The following is a 12626-nucleotide window of genomic DNA, read 5'->3' as shown; positions in this document are numbered from 1 at the left end:
CCCCCCCCCAATAAGTGTCCGGGACGCCAGGTTCACAGAACAGTTAGTTCTAAAGAAGTCGGCTCCGGTGCGCCGGAGCAGGCTGACGGTGCCAGAAAGGTCGCTGTTGACAAATTAATTCTTCCAGCGACCCGACGGCACCTCCGCGTCCCCATCACCGCGCTCCGGACGCCGGTGGCCAGGCAAGCAACGCCCCCGTCCCCGGCCTCCGCGGCGTCGGCCCCAGCGAGGTCTGCGAACCGCCTCTCACCGCCACCGCCGATGCTCCAGCGTCTACGGTCTTCCTCTCACTCGCGGGGTCGTGGAGCTGTTCCCCAGTCACGTCGCGCTCGCGACCGCTCCTCCCGTTCGCTCCGTGGGCTGCGCCGCCAGGACCAGCTCGAAATCCATCCGCATCTCCAGCTTGGAGTCAATTCCTGTGTGTGATGGCGCGACCCCGGCGCCCGGAGGCCCTCGGCATCGCCGCTCTGCCGCGCACGGACCCATTGCGCCCCGACTCATTCTAGGCGCGGGGCTGTGCTCCTGCCGGGGCCCGGCCGGCCGGCTAGGACCTCCTCGCCATCCATAAACTCCTCCTCGAGTTTCGTTTCCGCCAGCCATTGAGAGAACGCGGGTACCTGTTTGGGGCTCTGGCGCCTGCGCCCGCTGACGCGCGCGCGCGCGCTCTCTCCCTCTCCCTTAAAAAAATTCGATTTTTACCTCTCCACACCAAGGTGCACAGACGCCCAACAGTGATGAAATGAAAAGAAAGCCAATTGCCGGACTGGAGGTGGGGGAGAGATAGCGTCTCTGCGTGCGCCCGCCGCCGACCGGGAGTCTTAATTGCTGCAGACAGGGCGCGCTGGGGGTTGGGCGGAGGTAGCCGCGTATAAATAGTGAGATCTCAAATTGAAAGGCATAAATAACGGCAGGAGGGCCCTCCGCTAGCACAGATCGTCCTCTCCGCCTCTCCGCGCGCGGAGGCGTGCGCACCGCCGCCCAGCCCCCCAGCCAGCCCCGCCGAGACCCGCGGACCCCCGCAGCCCCGGGCAGCCATGGAGGAGCTGACAGCTTTTGTATCCAAGTCCTTCGACCAGAAAACCAAGGAGGGCGGCGGTGGTGGCGCCGGCGGAGGCAGCGGGAAGAAGGACTCGATCACGTACCGGGAAGTTTTGGAGAGCGGACTGGCGCGCTCCCGGGAGTTGGGGAGCTCGGAATCGAATCTCCAGGACATTACGGAGGGCAGCGGTCACTGTCCAGTGCATTTGTTTAAGGACCACGTGGAGAACGACAAGGACAAACTGAAAGAGTTCGGCACGGGGAGGGCTTCGGAAGGTAAGCTCTCCGGGCGCCGGTTCCGGGCCCCTCCCGGGGAACGTGTCTCCTCGCCACCGAGCCTGCCCGCCCCTCGCTCCCTGCGTGCGGAGCTTCCCGGGCCCGCGGCTCGCTCTCGGTTGGACCCTAAACTCTGAATTTCCAGCCACGGCTCGGATGGAAAGGCCTCGGCAGCCGATCGCCAGTCTTCGTAAGAGAAAGAAAACCGGCAGACAAGCGCAGAGGCAGGGCGGGAAGGAGTCAGGCGGGGGAGCCAGGAGGGGCCGGGGGCCGGAGCTGCGCGCGGCGGGCCCGGCCGACTCGCTTCCCGGGGGCGTTGGCACTGGGCACCGGTGGGGGTACTGGGCCGGGTTGGGATCGATGGAAGGGATGTGCCTGAGAACCGGGGCCGGCTGCAGGGCTGCTGGGTGCGCGTCTGCCCCCCTGCCAGCCAAGCCTTCCTGAGAGGTATGCACACGCGGACAGAGCAGAGGTGCCCACACGCCTCACGCGGTCACCGTCTGCCGGTTTCTGGAGCTACAACCCGGCCGCGCTGAGGACGCGCGGACCGGGACCGGGGAGAAAACGTGCACTGGCCTTTTTCTGCCTCCCGCCTTTGCTCAGTTCTCTGGGAGGGAAAACTTTCCCCCTTGAACCTGGAGATTTGATCTTGGCTCTGCCGGCCTGTAAATTAAAACCAGCCCTGCGCCTGCAGGTGGCCAGGGTCTGCTTGTGGCTTGAAGGGCCGCGGGAAGCTGTGGCCGAACTCACTCGGCGGCCCTGCCCCAGGCTGTCCGAGCGCAGCCGGCTTGCCATGGCAGACGCGCCCTGGGCCTCCCAGCTTGCTGTTCCAGAAATCTGCGCCGAGGGTCGCCCTGTTGTTGGGTCCGAGGAAAAGGCAGGATTACGAGGGATTTCATGGCTAGACAGGGGTGGTCCCGACTGGGGGAAGCTCTGTGCAAACAGGGCGACTGGCAGCGATCAATCAGAGCCCCCCAAACTGGCTAGGTTGTTCAGGAAGCATGGTTTGAAATGGCCACGGGGTCTTTCTTTCTTTTTAAAAAATTATTACAAAGAGAGGAAATACCGAGGCTTGCTGTTTCGATCCATGGGTCCTGTTTCGCTCAACGCAGTGTTGAGAGAGGTCAGTATGATCTCCCCAAGAGGGGGTGCCCCCCCACCCTTCAAAGCCTGTGTGTCTCCTGCTCTTCTGGGCCCTCCAGTTTGGTGGCCGAGTCCGGTGCAGTGGCCTTGAAGCCCTGTGAGGGTGGACCCCCCGCATCCTTCTGAGGCCTGACCTTGCGGACGTGGGACGGTGGCAGAAGCTTGAGACCAGCCCCAGGTGGCGCGCAGGCCGCCTGCCTGGCCTCCGGATCAGTCTCAGCCACCGGGCTGTGTCACCCATACAAAGATGGTTTGCTTAGATGGAGACCCGGCTGCTGGCATGTCATTTCTGAGGTTTGACAGCATGTGTTGGCCGGCGGGTGTCCTGGGGCTCCTCACTTGCTCCCCCAACCCCTGCCCCGTGTCTGCCTCCTCTTGCCCACCCAGTGCCACGAGGGCCTTTGGGAGGAGAGACACGTGCAGTCACGGAGTCCTTTCGCAAGTCAGATGAAAATACGACAGCGTTGGTAGGAGACAGACAGACAGGATGGACCAGGCGTAGCTCCCCCGCTGCATGCCCCTCCCCTGCATCACCCCCACCCCCCCACTGCCCAGCTGAGTTTATGGGGTTGAGCCCCAGGCTGGCAGAGCCCCTCAGGCTCTGGAGAAGCCCAGGGGTCCTGGGCTCTGAGCATCATGCCCGCGGAGCCACGCAGGAGCCTGCTGTTCCCTCCGCAGGACTTTGAAGGCCGCCTCTCAGCTGGGATCCATCCCCGGGGCCGGAGTTGAGAGGCGTGAAGCGGGAACCATGCAGAGGCTTGTGGGAAAGAAAATGCTGTAGGGAGGAGATGGGGTGTTCATGCCTTTCCAGGGGTGAAGGGGGATTTCAGATGCAACGTGAGGCTCAGGTCCAGCCACCCAACGACCCTGGAGGGGAGAGTCTCAGGCAGAGACAGACTTGGCTTCGGTGTTCAGCTCTGGGACCCTGGCGGGGGGCCTGCTTTTTTCTTCCTCCCCCGGAGCTCCTTTCCAATGGAAACTTTCTGGGGTTACTCCCAGGGGGCCTTCTGTGCTTATTCTAGCTGTTTCAGAAATGGTGGCTCCCCAGGTTCTTGGCACACATGCTCCTGAGGTGAGCCTCTTGTCCTAGACACAGAAGGGACAAGTAGGGCCTAGAGGTGCTCTGGGCCTCTGCCTGGCTGCCCCATCCTGGGGAGAAAAGGAGCAGGAAAACGCAGGGCTTGGTGAACGCGGAGTTCCCAGCTGCTTTGGGGAGCCTGGGCGCCTTTCATTTTAAATCCCCCGGGTTGGTGAGGAGCTGCATTTCCAAAGGACTGAGCAGAGGTTTCTGGGTGAGAAGCTAGGAAATGCTGACTGTATTGCCTGATGCTCAGACCCCCACCCCCCACCTTCAGCCCCACTCCCAGCAAACAGCAGCACTCATAATTTTTGGAAGAAGGTGCCACTCTGGGTGCCCTGGTGGGGTGTGTGTCCGACCATGTGCTAATATGTGTAAAAGAGAGAGTATGGTACAGCAGGCAGCTGCGGGTCTGAGCTCCCAACCTCACCCTGCTGCGCCCGGAGCCAGAGACCGGGGTGGAGGCCGCGCGCCCGGCTCCAGGCGTCCGCAGAGAGGCTCGGGCTGGCTGGCGCTGCAGCAGGGGACAGTGGCTCTTCAAGGCGTGGACCCCTGAATGTCCTGCGCCCAAAAACTGAGGGAACCACTCGGAGATTAGGCCAAGGAACACGGGGCTGTCAGTGCCCAAGTTATTACCAAAAGCGCGTGCCCTCCCCTGGAGCGGGTTTTATTGACTTGACCAGACCTTGTGTCGGGCGCGCGGGTTGCCCAGGCCCCTTCCACCGCATGCGCGCGCGTATCTCCGGGCCTCAGAGCGGCCGGCCGGGAGGTGGGACCTGGCGGAGGGTCGCGGGCGGCCGTCCCGGGCGACGCGGGACCTCAGCGCTGTGCTCTGGCCGGCCCGCAGGCATCTACGACTGCAAGGAGAAGCGCGAGGACGTCAAGTCGGAGGACGAGGACGGGCAGACGAAGCTGAAGCAGAGGCGCAGCCGCACCAACTTCACGCTGGAGCAACTGAACGAGCTGGAGCGGCTGTTCGACGAGACGCACTACCCCGACGCCTTCATGCGGGAGGAGCTCAGCCAGCGCCTGGGGCTCTCGGAGGCGCGCGTGCAGGTAGGGCCGCGGGCCGGGGCCTCCCCGCCAGCTCCTGGGGTGCGCCCCGAGCGCGCCGCCTGGGTCCGGGTCGCCTTGCTTTTCCAGAGGCGCAGGGAGACGGGGGGTGGGCAGGCTGCAAACAGCCCCAGGTCCTCGCGCGCGCTGGGACACACGGTTCGCACGAAGGGCCCCGCTGGTGGTCACTTCCAGGTGGTCAGGAATTTGGATCCCTCTTTCTCCCTAATTTCCACCTTCCTGGTTTTCCTCTTCTTGTCCTTTCTCCTCTGCAGCCTCCTCCCTCCACTCCAGGGAACGGAGAGATGCTGAGTGTGTGTGTGTGGGGGGGGGGAGAGGGGAGTTGTCCCACACGGGGCATCTTAATGAGCTCGGCTGCTGCCCACGCGGGGCCGGATTAGCCCGGCACAAGGGGCTCAGAGCCGGTTGTGAGGGAGGCGAGGGCGCATGAATTCGTGATGCCCCAGCTGGCGAGCCCCTATCTGGGTTGCCCTGGGTGTGCGCAGCACATGCGCGGAGGGGCGCCTCGGCAGAGCCCGAGTGGCTGTCAACTTGAAGTTCAGTGTATGAATTTACTGATGGGAGAGGGCAGCAAAGATCCGCTTCCTCCAGGGAGTGGGGACACCTCCGAGGAGTTGGGGCCTGGCACCCCGGCCTCCTGTTGCCCGTTTTTTCAGCTCAGAGCCTGATAGGAGGGCCGTGGAGAGAGAGAGAGAGAATAAAGGTCAGGGTCCCGGGCTCTGGGGACTGGTTTTTAAATAAACGGAATTAATATTGCCAACCCGGGAAGCCAAGGGCTTTGAAGGGGTCGGTTTCCTATTGGTTGTGGGGACCACACCTTCGAACACAACTTCCTCCAGATTTTAGTTACGAGACGAAAATACAAATGTGCTTTATAGATCGTGTTTGACAAACTGCACGAGGCGAAGAAAATGTGTGTGTGCGTGTGTGTGTATTGCTCAGAAGGCTGTTCCGTTTTCTGCTGTGGCTACAGGAAGCGAGGGTGACTTCACATGACATGCCGCACTTCCCGGGGACTTTCCAGACCTTTTCCTATTGGCACTGGTTCCCAGAACCTTCCCGCGTGGGGGGTGCTCTGGAGACCGTGTCCCCACACCAGCCGCGTGGGCCTCTGGCCATAGGGAGGGGGCGGCATTCCCGCTGGCCGCCCTTCTCCGGGAAGATGTATTGGGCAGCGCCATACAAATTAATGAAAAGATTAAACTTTTGCTGGAGGGGCCATCCACTTCGATGTCATCTCCCCGCGTCCGTCTGCCCGGATCCGTAATATCTCGGAGGCCTTGATGGACTGCCTCGATAAAAATAAATTACTTGTAATTCAATTCCACACTCTTTCGTTCGGCAGTCTATTACTGGAGAGCACCTTTGCGGGACCCACGGCCGGCCGGGAAATTGGTTCTTGGGTGGCCGCCGATCTGGAAAAAGGCCTAAAATAAAACGTGTGAGAGTGAGGTGGGGGGCGGGTGGGAGGAGAACTGAGTGGCTATTGATTCAGAGGCGAATTAAAATTTAATGGCTGTAAATAATAATAAAAATAAACACAGAGTCCAAGCCATCCCTTTGGCCACAGGGAGAAGAATCACGAGAACATGAGGACCCGGCAGAAAGTGGTCATAAAAATCAATTAGTTAAAACATGTGGGGGCTCGGAGCCCCGAGGCTCAGGGGCTGGGGGAAGGCACCCAGAAAAAGGGGGCGAACGAGGACTGTATTTTCATCCCGTCTCCGAACGGGGTGGTAATCCTTCTCGGTCCAGCCTGGGCCGCGCTGTGAAAGGATAGAGTTTCAATTTCGTGTGGAAATTTGCTGTAAATAAATTGAGGCTCCTATGAAGCCGGTCCCTTATTAACCTTTTATTTTCAGTGCTGTCCTGGACGCGGCCACCCCGCAGCTGTCGGCCTTCTAATCGAAAGTTATGAGCCGGCGGTGAGGAGCAGGCTGTAATTTAATTACAACAAATATCTTTGGGTTTATGGCGCAGAGCTAAATTAAATGTCATTATTCACTGTCTGTAATGGAAATCAAAAGGAAATCAGATTACGGGGTGTGTGAGAGAAATCAGGGACGGCCCCTTAATGAAGAAATAAGTGTCTAAACCAGTGTACGGAGCTTTACTTAGCATATTCACAACTAATTGGAATTGATTGCGCATCACCCGAAGACTGATTTATGATCGCTTAACGCAGCGGCTAATTCATCACTTTTATTCCTCATAATGTCGCCCCCCCCCCCTTCAAGGGGAAGTGAGTTTAGCTTTTCGTATTTAAATAGGATTCTGCTTTTGAAAAATGCGCTTCCAGAGGAGGCGGCATGGGCTCTGGCGCCTCTGGCTTTTTACTCTGGGGGACAGGGTGTGGGACCCCACGGAGAAGAAGGTGCCGGGGGGGCCCCCTGCCAAAGGTGGGGGCATCGGAGGTGGGGGCAGGTGGAAACCCTTTGCTGGGTTTGGCAAACGGGGTAAAGATTTGCAAATGGCGGCGTGCACATTGGGGGTCCTTTTCGGAATTACTTCTCAGCAGACCGCAGAAAAGTTTTCCTGCCTCCCTCAGCCTGGCGGGAAGGGGCTTTGGAACGTCCTGGAAAGCCAATTCCCACCGGGCAGGCGGATGGCTCCGCCCTGGGTGGAAAAGTGTTGAGTCTGGGACGGAAATGTTTAGGTTTCTTAGAGCCCCCGGTGCTCCCTGCGCCGAGGTTTGCCGAGGTTTCCCTGTGCAGCGTGGGCGCGTGGGCAGCGCGCGTGTCCAGCGTATGGTCCGGAGCCCCTGGGGCAGAGCGGGCGAGGGGACTTGTTCCTTTGTGCCAAGCACCCTGCGTGGTCAGGGACCGCCATCCTGGCCGTAGGTTCAGTGAGTGTGAAAGCCAGTTAGAAAAAATAATGAAGTGACTGGGAGCTTCGTAAGGGGGCTCCAGATTTTCTCTGCCATGGCTGAGGGCCCCGGTGTTGAAGGACCAAGGTCATCTGGCAGCAGGGGCCTGCCTTTGCGCCCAAGTCTTGACATTGGGGCTGTGAACCCAGCAGGGCTAGGTCAGGGTCCCACGGCTCTTCAAGCCCAAAGTCTTGATCAGGTACCCCCAAATTAAGTGTCTTTAGAGAGGCCAAGCACCTGGAGAGCAAAGCCTGCATTTGGCGGGCATCCGGTACTTCATGGATCCAGGATGTTCATGACTCCACAGTAATTGACTGGGACCCGCCACGCTTCCCCGGAGGACACGGAGGACGTGGAACTTTCTGGGCTCGGGTGTTCTGAGCTTGCTTGGGGAGGGGTCTGGATTTTGAGCTATTTGCCGCTGACGTCCCAAAGCGGGAGATGGGGTTTCCCCAGGGGCTGACAGGGTGGAGGGGCAGTGCCCACATGGAAGGGTGGAAGGCTCTCCAGTTCACTGGCCTTCCCAGCACCTGCTTCTCTGCTGTAAATGTTTGGAGGTCCGGGCTCCTTTCTCACTTCCTGGGTCGGGAGGGCCCGGAAGTGAGCTCGACAGACCCCAGCCCCAGGGAGCAGTTGGGTGTGTCACATGGGCGGGGGATTCGGGAGGGGCAGCCGGAGCTTTTCGGGTGGGTCCCCGGGGCCTGAGCCTAGCGCGCCTTGGCCTTCTAGCATCCTGGGGCAGGGGAGAGCCTGGGACATCCTCTGTCTCCAGGCCGGGCCTGGCTCAGTGCGCTGCGTGTGTCTGTCTGTCCGCTCCGTCCCAGGTCTGGTTCCAGAACCGGAGAGCCAAGTGCCGCAAACAAGAGAACCAGATGCACAAAGGTAGGCGCGCGGGGGCGGGGGCGCGCGCGGGGGCTGGGGGCGCGCGCCGGCGGAGGCTCCCAGGCGCCCGCAGGAGCGGAGGGGAGCTCATGCCTGTCTTCCCTTGCAGGCGTGATCCTGGGCACGGCCAGCCACCTGGACGCCTGCAGGGTGGCTCCCTACGTGAACATGGGCGCCCTGCGGATGCCTTTCCAACAGGTAGCCCGGTTTTCTTCCTGCTGAACCTCGCGGGGGGAGGGGGCCTCCATCTCCCCGCTTCCCCGGGCTCCTCCCGCCCCCGCGGAAGAAAGGAGGCCGCTTTTACAAGAGAGCTTTTATAGACCCTTTGGCACGCATTAAAATCACGCTGTAAAACGCCAAGACTCACCTTCGGGAAGGGCCAGGTCATAAACCGAAACAGTGTTACAAAAGTCGGAGGGAAAGAAATCCCACCTACCCAGGAGCCACCCACAGGCTCCCCCGCCTGGAGCCGGGGGGCGCGGGATGCGTGCACTCGGGTGACAGGGTGGTGTCCGCACCTAAACCCTCACCTCTTCCCCTGCTCACGGGGCTGCGCCCCTCCTGGACGGGCCTCTCCCCACACCTTGGAGTCCGGGACCTCTGGCCCAGCCCCCAGCACAGCTCAAGTACCCAGAGCGCGGGGCGCCCTGCGTGGCCATGGGGCGGCCACGGGGTTGAAAGACACCCATGGAGCCCAGGTATCCGAAAGGCCCAGTTTGGCACCAGCGTCGGCGAGATGGGGGGCGGGGGCGCCCTACTGCTGCTTCCTGCCTTGCTTCAGCTCAAGACCCATGGGGCCCCGGCTGAGATCCGCCCACCGGGGGGTGGGGCTGCGCGCTGGCAGGACAGGGCTGCCCTGGGCAGAGCAGAGGCGCTAACACTACTCACCAAAGAGCAGGCCCAGGCTGGTCAGCTAGGGACGTGTGTGTGTGTTCCGGGCGGTGTAACCAGACACCTGGGAGGTGGGTGGGGGGCGAGCTGCTGTTCTCAAGCTGAAGGTGCCCAAGGCGGGAAAGGCATCCAGCGCTGCTGGAGCTGGGGTGGGGGTCGCGGGATGCGCACATGTTGGGGCTGGAGCCCCCCCTTGCTGAGGTTTTCCCATCTTCTGTTCTCCAAGGCAGGGACACCCTGATGAAATTAGCCAGAGGCGCAGGACGCCTGGCCGTGCACTTCACGGACGTGGGTGGCCCCTGGGAAGGGGTGTGGGGGAGGCCCAGCTGAAGTCAAGTCCGGATCCTCAGTCCGGGAGGCATCTAAGTCCAAGAGAGATCCTGGAGCTCTGGAGAGAAGGAGGTGCCAGCTCTAGACACCCCAGTGCTGGAAGGGGCTTGAGGGCAGGCATCGCCAAGGAGGGGTGCGTGGGAGGAGATCTGGGGGTGTTCCCCAGGTCTACCCTGGCCAGTAACCCCGCCCTCCTACGCTGAGCAGAGGACAGCTCCGACCCCCCCCCCCGCCCCCAGCAGAGTGGGGGGCGTTCCCCGCGATGGGAAGCAAGAGAGACGGCTCCCCGCGGGAGAAGCTGCGCTCAGGGTCCGCGCCTCCACGGCCGCCGTAGCCCTAACGGTGCCGGATGCCTCTCTGCCCTCACCCCGCAGGTCCAGGCGCAGCTGCAGCTGGAAGGTGTGGCGCACGCGCACCCGCACCTGCACCCGCACCTGGCGGCGCACGCGCCCTACCTGATGTTCCCGCCACCGCCCTTCGGGCTGCCCATCGCGTCGCTGGCCGAGTCGGCCTCTGCCGCTGCTGTCGTGGCCGCCGCGGCCAAGAGCAACAGTAAAAACTCCAGCATCGCCGACCTGCGGCTGAAGGCGCGCAAGCACGCCGAAGCCTTGGGGCTCTGACCCCCGCGCAGCCCCGCCCGCGCTGCGTCCGGCGCTCGGCTCCTCCGCGCCCCCCCGGGCTGCACAGACGGACGCACGGACGCCCGCAGCGAGGGCGCCCGACTGGGCGGACCTGGTGCGGCGGCCGCCTCGCTCGGAGCAGCCAGGGGGCCCACGTTTGGCCTGAGGTGGGCCCCCGTCCCCCAGCCCTGGAACGCACGACCCCGCCACACCTTCGCAGAGACTGTGCAGGAGAGAGAGCAGGTGACCGGGAGGCCACGTAACCCAGCCCTGGACCTCGCTGTCGGCGCGTCCTGGGCGCGTGGACCACGTGGAGCTCGCGCGCTTCTCTTCCTCTGTCGCCGTGTCTACCCCGTGCATGCGGCCTGCTCCACACCTTTCCAAGATCTTAGAGTCCTTTAAACAGAAGTCTGGGGCTGGTCTCCGCTGACGGTGCCAGTGCTTGGTCTCCAGCCATGGGGTTCAGGGCCATGAACCCGCTTTCATCCACCGTGCTGCAGGACAAGTGTGGATTTCTGGGGCCGGTCCCATCCCAGGCAGGGGCCTGCTCAGCGCGTACCCCTCCCCGAAAGGCAGCAATAAGGAAATACACCTGGGGACCTCGCCAAGGCACCAGCCGGGAGGAACTGAGTCTCCCACGGTGTGACCCCTGCTGGGGACCGGAATTGTGAGCCTGGTCTTCACGTTCAGGTTGGGTCCCAGGGCAAGGAGTTTAGGATTCCTTGTGCCATCCAAAAGGCGACTTGATAACTCTCCCCGTCTTTGATCCCGAATGGACATTCTTTGCTGTTTTACAGAACTCAGACTCCAAGGACCCGCAGGGGGACGGACGCGGGGGCACGGGGCGTGAATGCGTGTGACTGAGGCGGTATTAATGTTAGCGGATGCAGTAACATGCAGTCAAGTGCAATACTGTACATACGATAGAGTTTAAAAGAAAGTAGCCGTGCGCTCTTGGCCGGTCAGCTTCGGACTTCGAAAGGCATCCTCTGCCCCGCATGCTGGGGGCTTGGCCAGCTGGGGCCTCCTCCCAACACGACAGGGGTTCAGGGTGCTCTAGAATGTGGTGCAAGGGAGGTTCATGGCACGTGACAGGGCAGGTTGGGGGGCCAGGCTGTGCTGTGGGTGGCGGAGCTGTGTCTGGAACACGGAGGGTACAGGGAGGCCCTGCAGGCAGTGACTTTTAAGGTGATGTTTTGTGAAGGTGGACACCTGCAGGTTTTCCTTCTTCCTGAGCTTTGGGCCGGGGTGGGGGGGTTCTGCAGGTGCCGTGTGGGGTCCGCGCGGCGTGAGGCGGCACTGGGCGTGGGGGCCTGGGAGACATGTTGGCATTTTTGCCTTGGTCACCCAGGCCGGGGCCGAGAAACCTCCTCTCCGTCTCTCTGTCTCTCTGTCTTTCCTAGCTGGCCGATCTGCCTCCATGGGCCGCCGTTGGATTGCGCGCTGTTTGCAAAAGAGGTGTTGTTCTCTCTGCGTTGGGCAGAGGCCGTTTTCTCCCCTGCCCCCCGGACGTGGGTCCGTGTCTCCCGGAAACAAACAAACAAAAAAATTCCTTCTGTGGGAGGGAACCCTTTTCCACCTTTGCTCTGAGCCGAAACGTAGATGCAGTTGGATGACTCCCATTTGTATCATCTGAAAGTCTTTAGACAAATCAAAAGGCCCCTTCAGCTTTTTTTCTTTTTCTTTTGGGCTGAAATTTTAGGAAAGCTCTATCATGACGGAAGGAGGCGGAGGAAAGCAGGGTCCGTCTTGTTAAATCACTTGCAACCCCCCCCCCATGTTAATGGCATTATGGAGGTGCCCTCCAACATGCTGTTTTGCTTTTAAACACCCGAGACTCCAAAAGTAGGTCCTCTGTTGAAGTGAGAACTTGGCTTTGAACTTAGAAAAAACATGCATTTCGAATCCTTTTCCAGGAGCTGCTTTTATCTGAATATTTCACACTTGGCTGAAGTTAGAGGTCAGTGTCTACTTGCCTGGTTTCTCCCCCCCCCCCAAAAAAAAAGGCTTATACTTGTTTTTATGGAGACACAGCTGTCTGTCCCCGGCCTCTCCGGCAAAGAAAACTCACTCAGCGTGCGGCCTGGTTGTAGTGCAAGGAGGCCCCAGGTCCTGGTGCGTTTTGTTTTATTGAACGTGGACAGTGAGCCAGGTGCAGGGGGACCCCACAGCAGAGCCAGCCCAGTGCACGGTGTGAGGGGAAGGCTGTGGAGCCTGCCTGGCTTGGCGTCCATCCCTGCAGACAAGTTGAGGTGACACAGCCCCCCCCCCCCAGTGCCTCCCAGAAATTCCAGGACAAACGTGAATGAGGGGCTCAACCCTTCGGAACCCCCCCAAGTTCTGCTCTCCCTGTCTTTGCGCTCAGGCTGTGAGGAGGGGCTGGGGGCTGAGCTTTGTGTGTGGGGGTCTCGGTTCCTCAGGTAGGAGG

The 12626-nt window shown here is 61.2% G+C and overlaps 1 protein-coding gene across 1 annotated transcript; it reads left to right on the top strand.

Moving 5' to 3' along the window:
- The first annotated feature begins 1034 nt into the window (after positions 1-1034).
- SHOX (SHOX homeobox) lies at positions 1035-10198 on the top strand. Its single transcript, XM_090264891.1, has 5 exons — positions 1035-1314; positions 4383-4591; positions 8300-8357; positions 8467-8555; positions 9953-10198. Exons 1-5 carry the CDS (start codon positions 1035-1037, stop codon positions 10196-10198), a joined length of 882 nt encoding a protein of 293 aa, XP_090121017.1.
- Positions 10199-12626: the final 2428 nt, after the last annotated feature.

Source organism: Furipterus horrens, unplaced genomic scaffold (genome assembly GCF_987537825.1).
Source record: "Furipterus horrens unplaced genomic scaffold, mFurHor1.1.pri manual_scaffold_17, whole genome shotgun sequence".
Lineage (NCBI taxonomy): Eukaryota > Metazoa > Chordata > Mammalia > Chiroptera > Furipteridae > Furipterus > Furipterus horrens.
Note: the sequence above shows the minus strand (reverse complement) of the source record. Positions and strands in the feature narration are given on the sequence as shown.

Coding starts and splice junctions, on each gene's coding strand:
- SHOX (XM_090264891.1), top strand. CDS start 1,035: ATGGAGGAGCTGACAGCTTTTGTATCCAAGTCCTTCGACCAGAAAACC. Junction 8,358..8,466: donor AGAGAACCAGATGCACAAAG/GTAGGCGCGCGG, acceptor CTTCCCTTGCAG/GCGTGATCCTGGGCACGGCC. Junction 8,556..9,952: donor TGCGGATGCCTTTCCAACAG/GTAGCCCGGTTT, acceptor CTCACCCCGCAG/GTCCAGGCGCAGCTGCAGCT.